The following is an 18,194-nucleotide window of genomic DNA, read 5'->3' as shown; positions in this document are numbered from 1 at the left end:
TCAGGTTTCAATTTCATTACTTACTAAGGAAGATCGCATAACAATGGAATTACAGAGACATCCCTGGGCAAAATTTAAGTTAACAATGGACAAGTCATTTAGTTGGCTGTGCTTTTATTTCCTCATTTGTTGAATTTGTTTTTGTTTTTGTTTTTTTCTTAGCAAAAAACAAAAATAGGTCTATTGTAAGAGTCAAATAATATAATGCTTGTTATGATGTCATTTAAATCATAAGGTCAAATACAGGTATAGGGTGACGATTTTGGTATTTGGTAATGATGTGCTATAATGATTTCCTAGCCAGTATATACTGCATTTACTCTAAAAGATGAATGGTGACTCACCAGGAAAAATAATCTATAGAATTTTTGTATAATGTGCCTCTATTGTTGTTTAGAAAAGCAATCTATAGATAGGCTGAATTTGAATTCTGGTCTTCTGTTTTGCTTAAATGTTTCCTTTCTTTGTTTTAGTTGCTGATTGTTGGAGGTTCTTTTGGTCTTCGTGAGTTTTCTCAAATCCGATATGATGCTGTGAAGAGTAAAGTAAGAAATATAATTAGAGTTTGACATGTGTCTGTCTATATGTATGTTCTGGTTTAGGAGAATTGTATACTCAGTATACTAAGTAGTCTGAGTTTGTCTTGCTTTTCAACACTAAGATGTGATCTTTGTTTTTTTCTTTAAAATAACATTAGTGATCACATGGCAGTGAATCATGAAATGTAACTAATTTCGTAATCTTTCTTTTTTTTTTTTTTTTTTTTTTTGCCACGGGGTCTCACTCTGTCGCTCAGACTGGAGTGCAGTGGCCTATCCTGGTTCACTGCAACGTCTGCCTCCCAGGCTCAAGCAATTCTCTTGTCTCAGCCTCCCGAGTAGCTGAGATTACAGGTGTGCACCACTACCACCTGGCTAATTTTTGTATTTTTAGTAGAGATGGGGTTTCGCTATGTTGGCCAGGCTGGTCTTGAACTCCTGACCTCAAATGATCCACCCGCCTTGGCCTTCCAAAGTGTTGGGATTACAGGTGTGAGCCACTGTGCCCAGTCTAGTAATCTTTCTTATTTCATTAGGAAATCTGCAATGTTGTTAGCATTCTCCTACAAAATATGATCTGGTGTAGCTGTTTTTAGAATTTAGAAGGGATTAAAAAACAGAGGTCAATAATTTTGCTTTATTTTATTTCTCTTAATTATATTTAATATTAATATCAGTAATTGTATAAAGTATATTGATATGTATCTTTAATAACTGTTACTAAAAGGAAAACTATTTTTCAGTATAAATAAAGACACCTACATTTATAGTATCTACTTTGTAGTAGGACTATATTAGTTCATACACACACACACACACACACTCACACACACACAGATGATCCTTGACTTATAATGGGGTTATGTCTTGCTAAACTCATTGTAAATTGAAAATATCATAAGTAAAAAATGCATTTAATACCTGATTAAATGGATCGTAAAGTAAAAGAAACGTACGTTGAAACATTGCAAGTTGGGGCTATATGTTATCGTCTTTATTTTACAGGTGAGGAAACTGAGGGGGTCTATACATTAACTATAGTGGGTCTTTACTTGAAAAAACTGAAGAAAAATAAAGCTTATCTAAGTTGGCTAAGGTCACATGGCTACTTAGGGGTAGAGCTAGGATTCTCACCCTCTGTAATCACACAATTGTGAAATTCAGGACACATAAGAACTCTGGTTTTTTCATTCAGAAGTACATAGCTTTTGTTTATGGCACATATCTGATATTTGTAGTTTTTTTCTCAAGTAATATATGTATTTTATTAGCAGACCTCAGTAATATTGATAGAAAAGTAGAGTATAAAGTCCTATTCAGTTTCCTCAGTTAATTTTATGGTTTTAGAGAAACCAACATCAGCTAGTTTTAAGGACAGTAGGTATTAGGGTAAATTTTAAATTTAAAAAAATGTGTACTTTCTATGAAGGATTAGAACAATTTTATTTAATGAGCAATTTTACTTAATTTTCAGTTAACAACTTTCAATTTAACTGTGTTAAAAGCTTTCAGTTAGCATCCCAATTACTTCATCAAGGAATTTTTTTCTTTTTCCCTTTAAGATGAAAATTATGGTAGTATATGACATTTGGAAGGGAGAAAATAAGTATATATTTGAAAAATAATTGAATAGTGGTCATGTGTTAATACTTGTTAGATGCTGCAAGTAAAGTATTCAGAAACTAGTACTTATAAAGTTTATAATTGAGGCTGGAAGACAGCTAATTAAAAAAATGTACCCAGACATATAATATAGCAATGCCAGTAAAATGCCATTACTAGACGTTCAAGGAGAGGTGTATAGTTTTAACTTGGAAAAGGAGAATCAGAGAAAGTTTTCTAAAGGCATTAGCCTTTGAATTAGGCTTTAAGAATGAGTAGGAATTAGCTAAATGATAGAAATGACTTATATTCTATAAGGTAGAGGGATTATTGGGCACATGGTCAGTGTTTCATTTTAGAACTAACTCTCTGGCAGTGGAGTACAGGTGGATGGGTATTGGGGGAGCAAGAGAGAAGAGAAAATATTGTTTAGGTTGGAAGTAAAGAGATCTGTTAGGATTCTGGGGCAGTAGCATAGATGAACAATAATGGAACCTGAAATAAAATATTTGCAACGATGATAAAGAGAAATTAATGAGTTCCAGCAATAATTTTAGCAGCAAATTGATAGTATTTGATGACTAATGTATGTAATACAAAAATATGAATAAATCTAAGATGTCTCAAGGTTTTGGTTTTGAGGACTAGGTAAATGGTGGTGCCAATAACCCAGTGTATTAGTCTGTTTTCACACTGCTAATAAAGACCTACTCAAGACTGGGTAATTTATACAGAAAAGAGGTTTAATTGACTTACAGTTTCACAAGACTGGGGAGGCCTCAGGAAACTTACAGTCATGGCAGAAGGGGAAGCAAACATGACCTTCTTCACATGGTGGCAGGAGAGAGAAATGAGAGCCTAACAAAGGGGGAAATCCCTTATAAAACCGTCAGATCTTGTGAGAACTTACTATCATGAGACTAGCATGGGGGAAACCACGTCCATGATTTGATTACTTCCCACCAGGTCCCTCCCATGACACATGGGAACTACAATTCAAGATAAGATTTGGGTACAGACACAGCCAAACCATATCACCCAGTTAAGGAGAACAGGGGAGGTTGAGCTACCAGATGAGGTTTAGGAAATGGAGTCAAAGTAAACGGAACAAGATTAGGTAAGGTTAAGAGAATGAGGTTGATTGAAGTTGTGAGGACAAGGTCAGTTGAAGTCAAGGGAATGAGGTTAAAAGAAGGAGGATGGTTAAGGTCTGTAGGAGGAAGATGAGAGGACATGGTTGAGGTGAGAAGGATCAGAAGACAAGGCCTATGACATTTAGAGGCCGAGGTTGGTTGATGATGTTGAAAAGTCAAACTCAGGTGATCAAGAGTCAGTGTTTGGGTGAGGTTGAGTTCCAGTTAGGTAGAGAGGATGAGGTAATGTTGAGTTAAGAGGTTGAGTTTTGTTCTTCAGGATTGAAAGGATAAGATTGTTTGAGGCTGATAGTGGTTGCATGGGTTGAGAGATTGAGGTTAGGGTGGTCAAGAGGGTAAATTGCTGAGGTCAAGGGGGGTTGACACTGTGGTCTCAAGGAAAAAATTGGATCAAGAGAGGATGGGTTCAGTTGAGAAGTTTGGAAAAGGATGTAGAAAGCACAATATGGATTTGGGGTGACCAACCATCATTGTTTGCTTGAGACAGTCCTGATTTTTGTACTGAAAGTTTGGCATCCCAGGAAAAAAAAATCTTGCTTCTCAGTAATGGATGTGCAAAGTTCATGGGAAAGTATAAGCCTAAAAAAGTAAGAGCTGGAAGCAACAGCTTTCAAGTTTTAGAAAATGATTTGGAATAGTTTATCTGCTGTCCCTAGTGGCTGTTGCTGTTTTTTTCTCGTGAGTGCTGATTCTAACAACCAAGGATCCACAATAATGGGTCATACATTGTTGGATCACACCAAAAGATGTGATTTAAGTGTGCAATATAAGTACATTGCAATTGCGAGCAGTAAGTCTTCGACTTTGCCTGCCTGTTGTGCTTTGTAACAGATGGTGTTAGTTTAATTTTTAACATTATAAATATTGTGACCGTGTTTTCTAAGATTAGATAATGAAAATGAGAACAATTATAATATCAGTGCCAGTATGATTCAGACATCACTGAAAAAGAAAGCTAAATGACTCTGTTACTTTAATGACATATGGAAGGACACATACAACTGGATTAAGGAGTTAAATAACCAAAATGGAGCATACTGCACAATACGCAAACAAATTAGATTGGGCATGGTGGAGACAGGAATGTGAAAACAGATATGAAGACTGAATCTCACAGGTCCACGATGAGGCAGGCAAGTACTTACAAATCAATCATAAGTTTACTCATCTCCCCAAAATACAACACTATACTCAGTCTAAAATAGAGCTGCTGAGTTAGCTTGTGTATACCATACCAGTGAGAACATGCATTATCATATTGTTCTCTTGATTGCTCTATGAAACTGACTAAAGTGACATTTTTCTGATTCAGAGGTTAGAACTACTAAAATATCCTATGGGTGAACAAAAGGGGGACTGGTACCAGGTTTGTTGACTTCCTATGTATACTGTTAAATTTTACCAAGGATCGTGCTTTCTATAGTATATCAATGCTAAACAGAAAAATGGCACCAAGAAATGTCCGCCTTAGCTCTTAGGTACTTGATTTAGAAAAAATTGACTTTCAAATTATCTTCTGGGGCCAGGCATGGTGGTTCACATGTGTTAATCCCAGCACTTTGGGAGGCCAAGGTTGGTGGATCACTTGAATCAGGAGTTCAGGACCAGCCTGGGCAATATGGTGAAGCCTCATCTCTGCAAAAAATGCAAAAAAGTAGCCAGGCGTGGTGGTGCGTGCCCGCAGTCCCAGCTACTCGGAGGCTGATCTGGGAGGATTGATTTAGCTCAGGAGTTTGAGACTGCAGTGAGCTGTGATCGTGCCATTGCACTCCAGCCTGGGTGACAGAGCGAGACCCTGTCTCAAAAAAACAAAAGACCCAAAAAGCCAAATTATCTTCTGATTTCTTTGAAGATTTTAATGAAACCACAGAAAATGTAAAACCAAAAATTGTTCATATCTTGTCAGTTGTTGCTTTTGCCGAGTTTTCTTTATGGGATACCAATCAGATGTGTGTTATATTCTTTATGCCCAACATTTCTATTATGATTTTTCAATGTTTTGTTTTCCCCTCATTTTTTTTGTACTTTATTTTGTATATTTTCTCTTGTGTTATCTTCTAGTCACTAAACCTCTTTTTTGCTGTGTTCAATCTCCACATGAAGCCATCCCTTGATTTAGTGATTTCAGTTACTATATTTTTCAGTTTTAAAATGCACATTTAATTCTTTATTACACATTCTAGTAGTCTGGAGAAATCTTCTATGATGCCATATTTTAATCTATTTTTTCCTTTGATATCTTGAACATATACAAATTATTGTTACTTTAAAGGCCTGTCTCCAACATAAGGATCACTATAGATCTGCTTTTATTATTTTTCTCTTGTTTTTTCAGTTATATGATTCTATCTTTAAACATGCCTCATAATTTTTAAATTAAATACTAGACATTATTTATAAACAATTATAGAGGTTCCAGATGGTATTGTTTTCTTCCATAAAAGGCTTATCCTTTTTTCTGCAATGCAGATAGATTGAGGGCTGCTCCATCTTAATATCATCCAGGAGTGAGCCAGGTCCTGGCTTGACTTCAGTTAATTAAGACTTAGGCTATCCTCTCTGTTTCTTCACTATTCCTAGCCCCCAATCTGTCTGTATTGCAGAAAAAAGGATAAGCCTTTCCTGGAGGAAAACAATATCATCTGGAACCTCTATAGTTATTTATAAATAATGTCCATGGACCTACATGGCTTTAAATTGATACTCCAGGAAATTCTGCTCTACTTTTCAGAGAATTTTCAACCTAGTGGTATACTTCTATCTTATGCAGTTCTAGAATTTCAAAACTGTTGTATGTTTTGATCTCTACTTTTTGTCATTATAGCCCTGTGTGGTGGTTTCTGTGACCTCCAGTAGCAGCCATCTGCCTGGTTTCAAACCTTTGTTCTTATCCTATGGGTTTACCAGGTGTGTCAAGGGTTTCCAGGGAAAAAATGGGCTTTCAACTCTAAGCTCTTTTGGAACCCTTCCTTTAGTGGGTCTTTATCTCTTAAACTCCAAGAGACTGCAGTAATAGCGTTTTTTGGTTGATTATTTTGTTTTGCAAATTACTTTGACATTATTGGATAAATTTTAGATTATTGGATAAATTTTGTACAGAAAATAAAGATACAGGAAGAAAGTTTATCAAAGCATTATACAGTAGAGTAGCATCTTAGGTAGAGGTTTGATTTTAATGTATGCTGGTAAGGCAGAAATTTCACACAATCAAAATTAGCACTAAAAATTTCTTTTAAATCACACAAAGTACAGACATATCTCTCAATAATACAGTCAGTTCCTCGTGCCCACCAACAGTAGGTCATTTGCTGTTTTCTTAGTTGAAAGCATATGAGGAAGTTAACTTGTATTGTAGGTTTGTGTTTTATCCCTTTTACATACATGCAATTATTAATATAGTAATTCATTATTTTATTTTTATTTATCTAAGTTGTTTTGTTGTGAAACACAATACAGAAACCAAGGAGTATATTGAACATACATGTACAATTTAATAAATTATCATAAACTGAAAACCCAAGTAACCACCATCTGTGTCAAAAAGTAAAAATTGTTAAGCATTCCAGACCCATTCTGTGTGCTGCTTCGTAATCTCTCCTCCTGCCGCTCCATGTCTTCCTCTTGGCCCTAGCATAAACACTACTGCGCTTTTTTGTTTTTGTTTTTTTGAGACAAAGTCTCACTCTGTGGTCCAGGCTGGAGTTCAGTGGTGCAATCTTGGCTCACTGCAACTTCCGCCTCCTGGGTTCAAGCGATTCTCCTGCCTCAGCCTCCCGAGTAGCTGGGACTACAGGTGCATGCTACCATGCCCGGCTAATTTTTTGTATTTTTAGTAGAGACAGGGTTTCACTGTGTTAGCCAAGATGGTCTTGATCTCCTGACCTCATGATCCACCTGCCTTGGCCTCCCAAAGTGCTGGGATTACAGACATGAGCCACCACACCTGGCCCTACTGTGCTTTTTATAGTAATTACTTCCTTGGTTTTACCATTTTAGAATACGTCCCAAAACCTTTGATTAATTTTCTTTGTTTTGAATTTTATATCAGTGGAATTATATATATTCTTTTGTGCTGACTTCTTTTATTCAATATTATATATGTGAAATTCATTTGTGCTTCAAATCTAAGTCAGGGATCAGCAAGCTTTTCCTGTAAAGAGCCAGATAGTAAATTTGAACTTCTGCATTTACTCAAGTTTGCTGTTGTAGTACAAAAGGCAGTCATAGACAAAGGTAAACAAATGAACATAGCTATGTTCATGTTTCCATTTTTATTTGTTTCCATAAATTTTAAAAATTTGGTCCTTTTTTTTTTTTAACTCTTTGGTCATTCAGGAGCGTTGTGTATAATTTCCATGTATTTGTACAGCTTCCAAAGCTCCTCTTGTTATTGATTGTTATTTTTATTCTGTTTTGGTCAGAGTAGACACTTGATATGATTGATACTTTTTTGAATTTGTTGAGACTTTGTGGCCTAACATATGGTCTATCCTGGAGAATATTCCATGTGCTGATGAGAAAAACTGTATTCTGCAGCAGTCTGATGACACATTCTGTAAATTTGTCTTAGGTCCATTTGGTCTAGGGTAGAGTTTAACTTTAATGTGTCTTTGTTGATTTTGTACCTAGATGATCTGTCCATTGCTAAAAGTAGGTTGTTGAAATCCCCCAATATTATGTATTGCAGTCTGTCTCCCTTTAGATTTGTTAATATTTGCTTTGTATATCTGGGTGCTCAGCTGTTGGGTGCATATATATTTACTGTTGTTATATTCTCTTGCTGAATTGACTCCTTTATCATTATATAATTTCCTTCGTTGTCTCTTTTTAGTTTTTGACTTAAGTCTATTTTATCTGATATAAGTATAGCTACTTCTGTTCTTTTTTTGGTTTTCATTTCCATGGAATATCTTTTTCTATTCCTTCACTTGCAGTTTATGTGTATCTTTATAGATGAGGTGAGTTTCCTATAGGCAGCATATACTTGGGTGTTATATTTTAATTCAGTGAGCCACTCTGTTTTCTAACTGGAGAGTGTAGTCCATTTACATTCAGTGTTATTATTGATAGGTAAGGCCTTACTACTGCCATTTTGTTGCTTGTTTTCTAGTTGTGTAACTCCTCGCATCCTTTTTTCATTCCTTTTTATGTGATTAACTGATTTTTATCTGGTAGTATATTTTAACTTGTTGCTTTTTATTTTTAGTGTATCTGTTACGGATTTTTGCTTTGCAGTTACCTCAAGGCTTACAGAAAACATCCTATAGATATAACAACTTATTTGAAATGGATACCAACTTAACTTTGATTACAGAAAAAGGAAAAACCAAAATAAAAACCTATACACATTAACTCTCTTTCCCCCAACATGTTGAATTTTTGATGTTACAATTTATTTATTTTTGAGATGGAGTCTTGCTTTATTGCCTAGGCTGGAGTGCAGTGGTGCAATCTCGGCTCACTGCCACCTCTGCCTTCCAAGCGATTCTTCTGCCTAAGACTCCCAAGTAGCTGGGACTACAGGTGTGCACCACCACAACCGATGAATTTTTGTAATTTTAGTAGAGACGGGGTTTTGCCATGTTGACCAGGCTGGTCTTGAACTCCTGACCTCAAGTGATCCATCCACCTCGGCCTCCCAGGATGCTGGGATTACAGATGTGAGCCACTGTGCCTGGCCACAATTTACATTTTTGTATTGCCAATCTCTTAGCAAATTGTTGCAGTTACTATTTTTAATAGTTTTGTCTTACTAAAGATAAAAGTGGTTTAAACATCATGATTGCAGTATTAGTATATCATGCAGTATTCTTATCTTTTAGTATGAAGAACTCTCTTTAGCATTTCTTTTGGGACAGGTCTAGTAACAATAAATTCCCTCTGCTTTTGTTTGGCAGTCTTTCATCTCTCCATTTCTGAAGGATAACTTTGCTGGATACAGTATTTTTGGTTGTTACAGTATTTTTGTTTGTTTTCCTCAGCACTCTAAATATATTGTCCCACTCTCTTCTGGCCTATATAGTTTCTACTAAGAAGTCTGCTGCCAGGCATATGGATGCCCCTTCTATCATTTGCTTCACTTCTCTTATTGCTCTTAGCCTCTTATCTTTGACTTTGGTGTTTGAGAGTTTGATTATAATATGTCTTGGGGTATTATTTGGGTTGAATCTGATTGGTGACATTTTACCTTGCTTTTCCCAGATACTTATATATTTCTCCAGGTTTAGAAAGTTTTCTGTTATTATTTCTTTGAATAAGCTTTCTGCTCCTTTGTCTTTCTTAGTTCCCACTTTAACTCCAATAACCTGAATATTTGCTGTTTTTATGTTGTTCCATAGATCCTGTGAGCTGTTTATTACTTTCATTCTTTTTCCTTTTTTCTCTTCTTACTGTGTATTGTCAGATCGTTTCTCTTTGAGCTCACTGATCTTTCATCTGTTTGCTGAATTCTTCTGTTGATGCTTTGTAGTGCATTTTTTTGTTTCATTCGTTGTATTTTTCAGCTCCAGGATTTCTGTTTGAGTTTTAAAAAATTATTTCAACCTCTCTGTTCAATTTCTCGATAAATTTCTAAATGGCTCTCTGTCTTTTCTTGAAGTTTATTTAACTTCCTTGAAACAGCCATTTTCAGTTCTTTGTCTGAAAGATTACACATCTCCATCATTTTAGGGTTGGTTTCCAGTGCCTTATTTGTCCATCTGATGAGGTCATATTTTCCTAAATGTTTCTGATACTCAAGGAAATGTGACAATTTGTGTACATTGAGAGCCTCTGTATTTATCTTAGTCTGTGCAGTCTGGTTTTGTTTGTGCCTGTCCTTCTTCAGAGGGTGTTCCAGGGATTCTAAGCACACTGACTGTTGTCTTCCCTGAGCCTGTGTCCACTTGAGCTGCCTCAGCCCTAGAGAGTACCCAAAGCCCAGGCTTGCCGTGAGTCTCATGAAGGCTCCAAGGTTGGCATGGCTTTTTGGCCCAAATGGATCTGTGGAAGATCCAAGGTAGGTACTGGGGCTGTGTGGGAATGCTGACCAGGTACTTGAGTCCAGAAGACTGTCTCAGCGTACCAGACAAGCATGCCTCCCAACAGTTCTCTGCATAGGCAGGATGGGTTCTTGACTGTAGCAAAAGGGACTGGAGTTGAGACTGGACCCCTTCTGGATCTGCTGTCGGGAGGCTGATGATCCCCTCTCATTGCCACGGATGAGCATGTGTCACTTGGCAGGTCACTGCATCAGTGGGATAGTTCCTCAACTTCCACAGGAGGGGCTGAAGCTGAGACTGAGCTGCCTCGGGATCTACTGTAGAAGAGAGGATGGCATGCCTGTCACATTGCCTCAGGTGGGTGTGCATTTCCCAGCAGGTCCCTAGACAGACAGGATAGTTCCCCAACTGTGGCAGGAGAGGCTGGAACTGAGACTGGGCCCCCCTGGGATCTGCTGTGGCCTGGAGGCTAGAGAGCTGGATCTTGTTGGCTCAAGTGGGGCACTTGTCTCCCTGGAGGATCCTGCACAGACAGGATCGTTTCTCAACTACAGCAAGAGGGGCTGCAGCTGACGCTGGGCCCCCTCAGGATCTGCTGTGACAGGAGGTTGGCAAGCCCACAGGGGAGGCCTATACTCCTGGGCTGCCAGATATGTTGAGTCTCCCTTTGGGTCCTTGTGTAAACAGCTCTGAGCTGGGACCTGCAGCTGAAGGCTGGAGCAGAGCCACAGGGTCACTTTCAGGCTCACTGTCAAGACCAATATCAGCAGGCAGACAAGCCTTTCTGTTAAGTCAGTAGCATGTATGATTCCTTCTGGACCTCTTGGCAGCTAGTTTTGGTTGTAGACTGAAGGCCAAATGGGGCTATAGCTAAGCCCGTTGAAGGACTGGGCTGTTTCCAGGCTTGAACTTAGAAGCAAGCTCAGTGGATCATCCACCTAGGTGTGAATGCATTCAAAACGACCTTCCTAGGTCTTTGGCTCCATCAGGGTTTGACAACCTCCTACCTGAATTCTGAGGTTCCTGCAGCGAGACTTTTTACTGTGGATAGGTGCAGGATTCTTGTTGCTATGGGGGGATATGAGCAGGTTACCTTCTATTCTGCCATCTTGGTGACATCCTGAACATTCCATTCTTGTATGCTTTTCTCCTGTACATGTACAAAAAGGAATTGCTAGATTATAGGGTGTTGTATCATACTTCAATTTTATTTGATAATTCCAAACTGTTTTTCAGAATGACTATCCATCTATACTGTTACCAGCAATTTATTGTTAAGGCTCCAAATACTTTGTATTGTCAGTTTAATTTTGTTTTGTTTTTTAAAATCATTCTGGTGGGTGTGTTACGAATTGCTATCTAATTATGAGGTGAATTTAAATTTTCCATGGTGACCGATGAAGTTAATCACTTTTTATATGTCTGTTGGCCATTTTTGTATTCTATTTTGTATATTCATTTTTGTGATGTGTCTATTGAGGCCTCTTGCTCATTTTTTCTACTGGATTATTGGGTTTTTTTCCTACTATTTTTTAGGAGTTTTTTTATGCATGCCAGATTATAAACCTTTTAGTCTTCACTTTCTTAATGGTATCTTTTGATGAACAAATTTTCTTAAGTTTAATACAGTTGGTTGGGTGCCGTGGCTCACACCTGTAATCCCAGCACTTTGCGAGGCCGAGGCGGGTGGATCATGAGGTCAAGAGATCAAGACCATCCTAGCCAATATGGTGAAACCCCGTCTCTACTAAAATACAAAAAATTAGCCGGGCGTAGTGGCACATGCCTGTAGTCCCAGCTACTCGGGAGGCTGAAGCAGAGGAATTGCTTGAACCCAGGAGGCAGAGGTTGCAGTGAGCCGAGATCGTGCCACTGCTTTCCAGCCTGGTGACAGAGTGAGATTTCCATCTCAAAGAAAAAAAGTTTAATACAATATATTTTATTCTTCTTTTACTTTATGATTTTTAAGAAACATTTTCCCTACTCCAAAGTATAAATATTTTTCTATGTGAATTACTATAAGTTTTGATTTTTGCCTTTCATATTTGGGTCTACATTCTATCTGGAATTGATTTTTTTCTTTTTTTGTATGTGATGTGAGGAATATATTCTCTTAATAGATAAGAAATTGTGCAATCCTCAAATATTGACAATCGCATTGTTTCGTGACTGCTCTTCTGTGCCTAATTTGTCATAAATCAACTGTTCATATAAGTTTTTAAGTCTGCTTCAGGATTCTCTGTTCTGTCGCATTAGTTTGTTTGCAAATTACATTGTGATTTCCAAATTAACTTCGCCTTTCTGGAATAAATTCAACTTGATCATGGTATGCTCTCTTTTTGGTATGTTGCTGAATTCTTTTTACACTATTTAAGAATTCTGCATTTGTGTTCATATATGAAGCTGGCCTGTTATTTTTATTTTCTTGTGAAATTTGATATCAGGGTTATGCTTACCACATAATTCATACAGAGTGTTTGTTACACTGGCATTATTTCTTCCTTGGGAGAATTCACTGGCAAAGCCATCTGACCCTGGACTTTTCTTTGTGTGAGGTTATTCATTATAGATTTAATTCTTTATAGATTGTAAAACTATTCAAGTTGTCTATTGTGCCTTTGTCAGTTTTGGAAAGTTGCATTTTTCTATTAATCTGTCCATTTTATCTAAGTTTTCAAATTAATGGCATAAAATTATTCATATTATTATACTATCTCTTTATTGCCTATAGAATTTGTGCTGTTGACCTTTTCATCTACTCTTTTCATCTAAATACTCTTTATTTGTGACTTCTCTTTTTTCTCTTAATCAACTTCACTTTGATTAAAAATGTTTTTGTTTTGTTGTGCTTATTTCTTATGATGTTCTTTCAGTCTGAGGACTCATTGCTATGTAGTGGGGAATTCTTTGCTATTTTTATTTGATTGTTGCTCTCCCTCCCCTTTATTTTCTAATTAATTCTGGAACTTCTAGCTATGTGTTAGAACTTTTAGGTCTAGCTTTTGTAAAATACTTTTTTTCATTCATCTCATTTTTATCTCTTCATGCATTACTCCAGTGAAATCCTCTGGTTATGCTTCTATTTTACTTATTTGATCTTTGCTTTTTTGTAGTTGTTGTTTATTAATTTCAGCCATCATACTCTTTTTCCTGAAGGTTTGCCACATACAGAAAGGCTTTTTATACAGGTAATATAGCATTAGTTCCTTTTTACCTCTATGGATTTTTTTTTTTTTTTTTGGTAGATATCTACTTCTGGCCCATGGAAGGTATTCCTTTTTGTTTTCAAGTGCAGCATTATATTAGTATTTTTGTTATTTCTCCATAATATAATTTAGATTGGTGGTTAATAGTGTGAACTCTGGAGGCAGAGAACTAATACTTAAAGCCAAGCTCTGCTTCTTTGACATGTTATTCAAACCCCGTGTCCCATATTCCTTACATATAATACAGATAAAGATAATACATATCTCATGGATTTTGTGAGGATGAAACAAGATAATGTATGTCAAAATGCCTCTCACATAACAAGTAATCAGTAGATATTAACTCTTTTTAGTTGAATAATGGTGGCAGTAGTACATTAGTTATCATTATGTGATCAGAGTAGATGGTGGAGATTTTGCCATGTGTTTGTATTTGGCTATAGTATTTCAGCCATCTCTTCTATAACTTAAAATTGAAAATTGAGTCTAACAGACTTAGATAACATTACTTTTTTTCCTTTTCTACAGATGGATCCTGAGCTTGAAAAAAAACTGAAAGAGAATAAAATATCTTTAGAGTCGGAATATGAGGTACAGTATGTTAATATAGTCTCTGTCTTATAACAATCAGTTACTGGTTTTATCTGCCTTAAAAGTATTAGTAGTACAGAAAAAAATTACGTTGAATATATGGTATTTGATAAACTGTATATTCATTTGAAAAGAAAATAAAAAGATGGATCCATACTTAATATACTACAAATAAATAAATTCCAGATGGATCAAGAATTTGAAAGTAAAAAACAAAATGCTAAAAGTACTAGGAGAATATAAATGGAGAATTTTGTTTGTTGTCTTGAGTCAAAAAAGCCTATTTAAATGTGATATAAAACCCAGAAGCTCTAAAAGTAAAGATCAATGGGTTCATACATACAAATTCAAAAGTTAAGAATAAAAAAAGTATATAAAGTCACAGGTTACATGAGAAATCCTACAGATATAGTTTAATCTTATCATGGCACATTAATTTACTTAAATATGAAGACCATCTCCAAATCAATGTGAAAAAGTTCAACAATTCATTTGTTCAGTAAGAACATGGGAAGGCATAGCATGTAAAACTTTTGGACAAAAGGAAATAAGTATCATTCTTAAACATATGAAGAGATGCTCAATTTATCATAATAGGAATGTCAAAGTCTAACGAGGTATCACTTTTCACCCATCTAATTAGCAAAAATCAAGGAGTTTAACAGCACGCTATATTATGGGATGTGGTGAGGATGTTCTTCATGTCTTTGAGTTTGTCATTTTTTTGACTGGATTATATTTTCCTGTTTCTTTGTATATGTCTGGTCATTTTGTATTGAAAGGTAGTCATTGTGAGTAATACACTGAAGAAAATTCTGAAGAGTGTTGATTTTTATTTTGACAATTTAATTGTTAGCTAATCACCTTAAACTTCATTTTGTGCTTTGTAGGGAAGTATCTGTTGAAGGGCTACTATCTTTCCTTGGCCCTTCTCCCTTGTTGGGACTCAATCTCCAGACTATCTCCCCAGAGAATCTTGTCAAGGCTTGGCTTTAAGCTTTGTTGGGGTGAGTCTAAAGAAAATCTTATTCTCAGGCATAATTTTTACTCCTGAAGAACAGTCCTTTTGGTGTCTTAGGTGGATGTCAGGGTAGCAACAAAATGTTAAAAGAAAGGTCTCCACTCTGGCAGGCCTGGAAACTCCATATTCTTGACACTGTTTTTTATCAGCATTTCTTGACACTGTTCCACACTCAGGCCTATACCAGTTAGCTGTGAAGTGTTATGTCTTGGGTGGTTTTTCTCAGCACATTTACATAGCCCATTCTTCAGCCACTGTGCACGTTTTGTAGAATTCTACAAGGAATCTCCTTCACCAAAGATCTGTAAAGGCTAGACTACTTTTACATGAACTTGTTATTTAAGAATTTTCTTCAGTTCTGTTAAGCATATATATCTTACGTTACCTGGATAGTGGCCATTATTCTTTATTAAAATCTTTTAATAACTTTAGATCATTTCATAACTATACTTATGAAATAATCTAAATTCTTCTTGTATGCTAAATTAGTTGAATTTTGTTCCTTCATGTATATATGTAATACAGACTCCTGGTAAAACTATAAGTGAACAGTATTTTCATTTACTACTTTCCCATTGATTAAAAAAAAAAATCCTGTAACTTGCTAACTTGTAGTTCTACAAGTGCTATACCAGTAATATACCAGTAATGATGCTATGAAGAGTTTGTCTGGGAGTAGATTTTCCTACTAGTTCTTCTAGGACCTGTAGAATTTGAGAGCTGAGGACTCTCAAATGTAGAGTATTTGGTCCAACCTTTTCATTGTTACTTATGAGAGAGTTAATGCCCAGGTGGCTTAAATCACTTTCCAAAGGTTATATAGCTAGTTAGTAAGAGAGTAATGCTTAGTATCCAAGTGTCAAGGTAAATTTATTCCATTTTCCCTGTCTCTGGATATAAGCTATCCTGTGTTTTCACAGCTTTTTTTTTCTATCTTACTCAATTATTTCAGAACAACCAAAACAGCAGATATGTAAAAGTTAATGTCAGAGTGGTGGTCAGTAGGAGAAAGGTGAAGAAACATTTATTTCTTCCCTTTTATTCCAACTATTTTTGTGCTTGAGAGGTACTTCAGACTAAATGAAGGTAGGATGATCCATAATGTAGTTGCAGTTAGTTTCAGTTGCCCAAAAGTGTTTTGCTTATGATAGATAGCTGTAGGAAAGTCTTTTCATTCCTAAGTCCAGGCATAAGACAAATTATCTTGGTCTCTTTTCTTTTTTGTAGAAGACTTTAGGGTCTCCACCCTTTGTTCTTTTCTTCTTATTTTCTACCATCATCCCTGATAACCCTTTCAGTCACTGTGCTGGATCAGCCTTCAGATTTGTACTTTTGTTTTCCCAGCTTCAGCCTTTTCCTTGTCCTCTCAAAAATAAGGCATGTAGACTCTTTCTCTATTTTAATAGTTTTATGGTTAAGGTGGCGTAAGATAGGCATTAACATCAGTAACAAATGAAAAGTTCTAAATCTTAAGATGACATTTCATCAATGATTGTAGTTGATTTATTTGCTACAATTGTAATCGAGGACCTATCGGATACTTTCTACTCATTTATTCATTGAGTTAGTTGTGTCCTAATCAAAGCCACAGGCTCTTATACTAATATTTATACTTTAATTTTTTGTGGTTCTATAGAAAATAAAAGACTCCAAGTTTGATGACTGGAAGAATATTCGAGGACCCAGGCCTTGGGAAGATCCTGACCTCCTCCAAGGAAGAAATCCAGAAAGCCTTAAGACTAAGACAACTTGACTCTGCTGATTCTTTTTTCCTTTTTTTTTTTTTTAAATAAAAATGTTATTAACTGGACTTCCTAATATATACCTCTATCAAGTGGAAAGGAAATTCCAGGCCCATGGAAACTTGGATATGGGTAATTTGATGACAAATAATCTTCATTAAAGGTCATGTACAGGTTTTTATACTTCCCAGCTATTCCATCTGTGGATGAAAGTAACAATGTTGGCCACGTATATTTTACACCTCGAAATAAAAAATGTGAATACTGCTCCAAAAACAGAGTCACGTATTCCACTCTCCAACTACCCACATATTCCTTTTGCAATAGCCACTAGGGCATCATTTTGATATTTCATTCTGATTTCTGATTCCTAATGAGGACAGTAGGTCTGGATCCAAATTCTCACAGTAAAATCAAGCAGTAATTTTCTCTCATATCTATTAGGGAAAGAAAAATGATCACAATCTGCTAAGAGTCTTGATTTTCTTTGTAATGCCTCACATAGTATGATAATCAGTCTCCAAAGCATCACATGATAATTACAATACCATTAACATGTCAAGGAAATTATATTATTTATGGTTGTCAAAAATTATGAAGTAGTGTATGATTATAAGCAGATATGGCAAATTTGTTCAGTAAATCCATAGATGACTACATTTTGAGAAATACTAAGATAATACTAAAAATTATGCCTTAGCATAATTTGCATGCAAAATTGCCCTCTAGTGTTTTTGTTTTGTTTTGAGACATAGTCTCGCTCCGTTCACCCAGGCTGGAGTGCAGTGGCACGATCTCTGCTCACTGCAAGCTCTGCTTCCCGGGTTCACACCATTCTCCTGTCTCAGCATCCTGAGTAGCTGGGACTACAGGCACATGCTGTCATACCCGGCTAATTTTTTGTATTTAGTAGAGATGGGGTTTCACCACGTTAGCCAGGATGGTCTCCATCTCCTGACCTTGTGATCCACCCACCTCGGCCTCACAAATTGCTGGGATTACAGGTGTGAGCCACCACGCCTGGCCGAAAGTTAGTTGTTTTGAACTCATTTTCTTCTGTTTACGCCTGTCTTTATCAGCTTCTACCTTCTGGTTTCATGCTGAGTTCTAGTTGCCTAAAGTCTCCATTGAAACACTCCTGTTATAATTGCCATAAAATCATAAATCCACTCCCCCTTTCTCCTCCTAGTCAAAATTTGTATTCTTTTCAGCAGGTTGGTTTTAATAAAAAGTAAATTAAGTTGATTAGTGATAATAATTTGTGATAGACATGATTCATAAGATAGTTATCTGGGGGAGCAATTGGATTTCAGAGAAAAAAAGAGTCTCCACTTATTATTCACTCATTAAACAAGTAAC

At 36.3% G+C, this 18,194-nt stretch overlaps 1 protein-coding gene across 4 annotated transcripts in view; it reads left to right on the top strand.

Annotated features, from left to right (window-relative positions):
• The window catches only part of LOC103787041 (cytochrome c oxidase assembly protein COX16 homolog, mitochondrial), a 35,037-nt gene extending 18,134 nt beyond the window's left edge, over positions 1–16,903 (top strand). For 2 of the 4 annotated variants that reach the window (XM_008977827.7, XM_055097744.2), the window contains 3 exons: positions 474–545; positions 14,010–14,072; positions 16,730–16,903. In XM_008977827.7, the coding sequence (XP_008976075.1) occupies positions 474–545; positions 14,010–14,072; positions 16,730–16,846 (252 nt within the window). In that variant the 3' untranslated portion in view covers positions 16,847–16,903. Of the gene's footprint in view, positions 1–473; positions 546–14,009; positions 14,073–14,962; positions 15,080–16,729 lie in introns of those variants that run through there. The other 2 variants (XM_063596270.1, XM_034937734.3) reach the window with 2 other exon arrangements.
• The last annotated feature ends 1,291 nt before the right edge of the window (positions 16,904–18,194 follow it).

The sequence above is a fragment of the Pan paniscus genome, chromosome 15 (assembly GCF_029289425.2).
Source record: "Pan paniscus chromosome 15, NHGRI_mPanPan1-v2.0_pri, whole genome shotgun sequence".
NCBI lineage: Eukaryota > Metazoa > Chordata > Mammalia > Primates > Hominidae > Pan > Pan paniscus.
The sequence above is the reverse complement of the archived record's forward strand: the minus strand, read 5'-3'. Positions and strand labels throughout refer to the sequence as shown.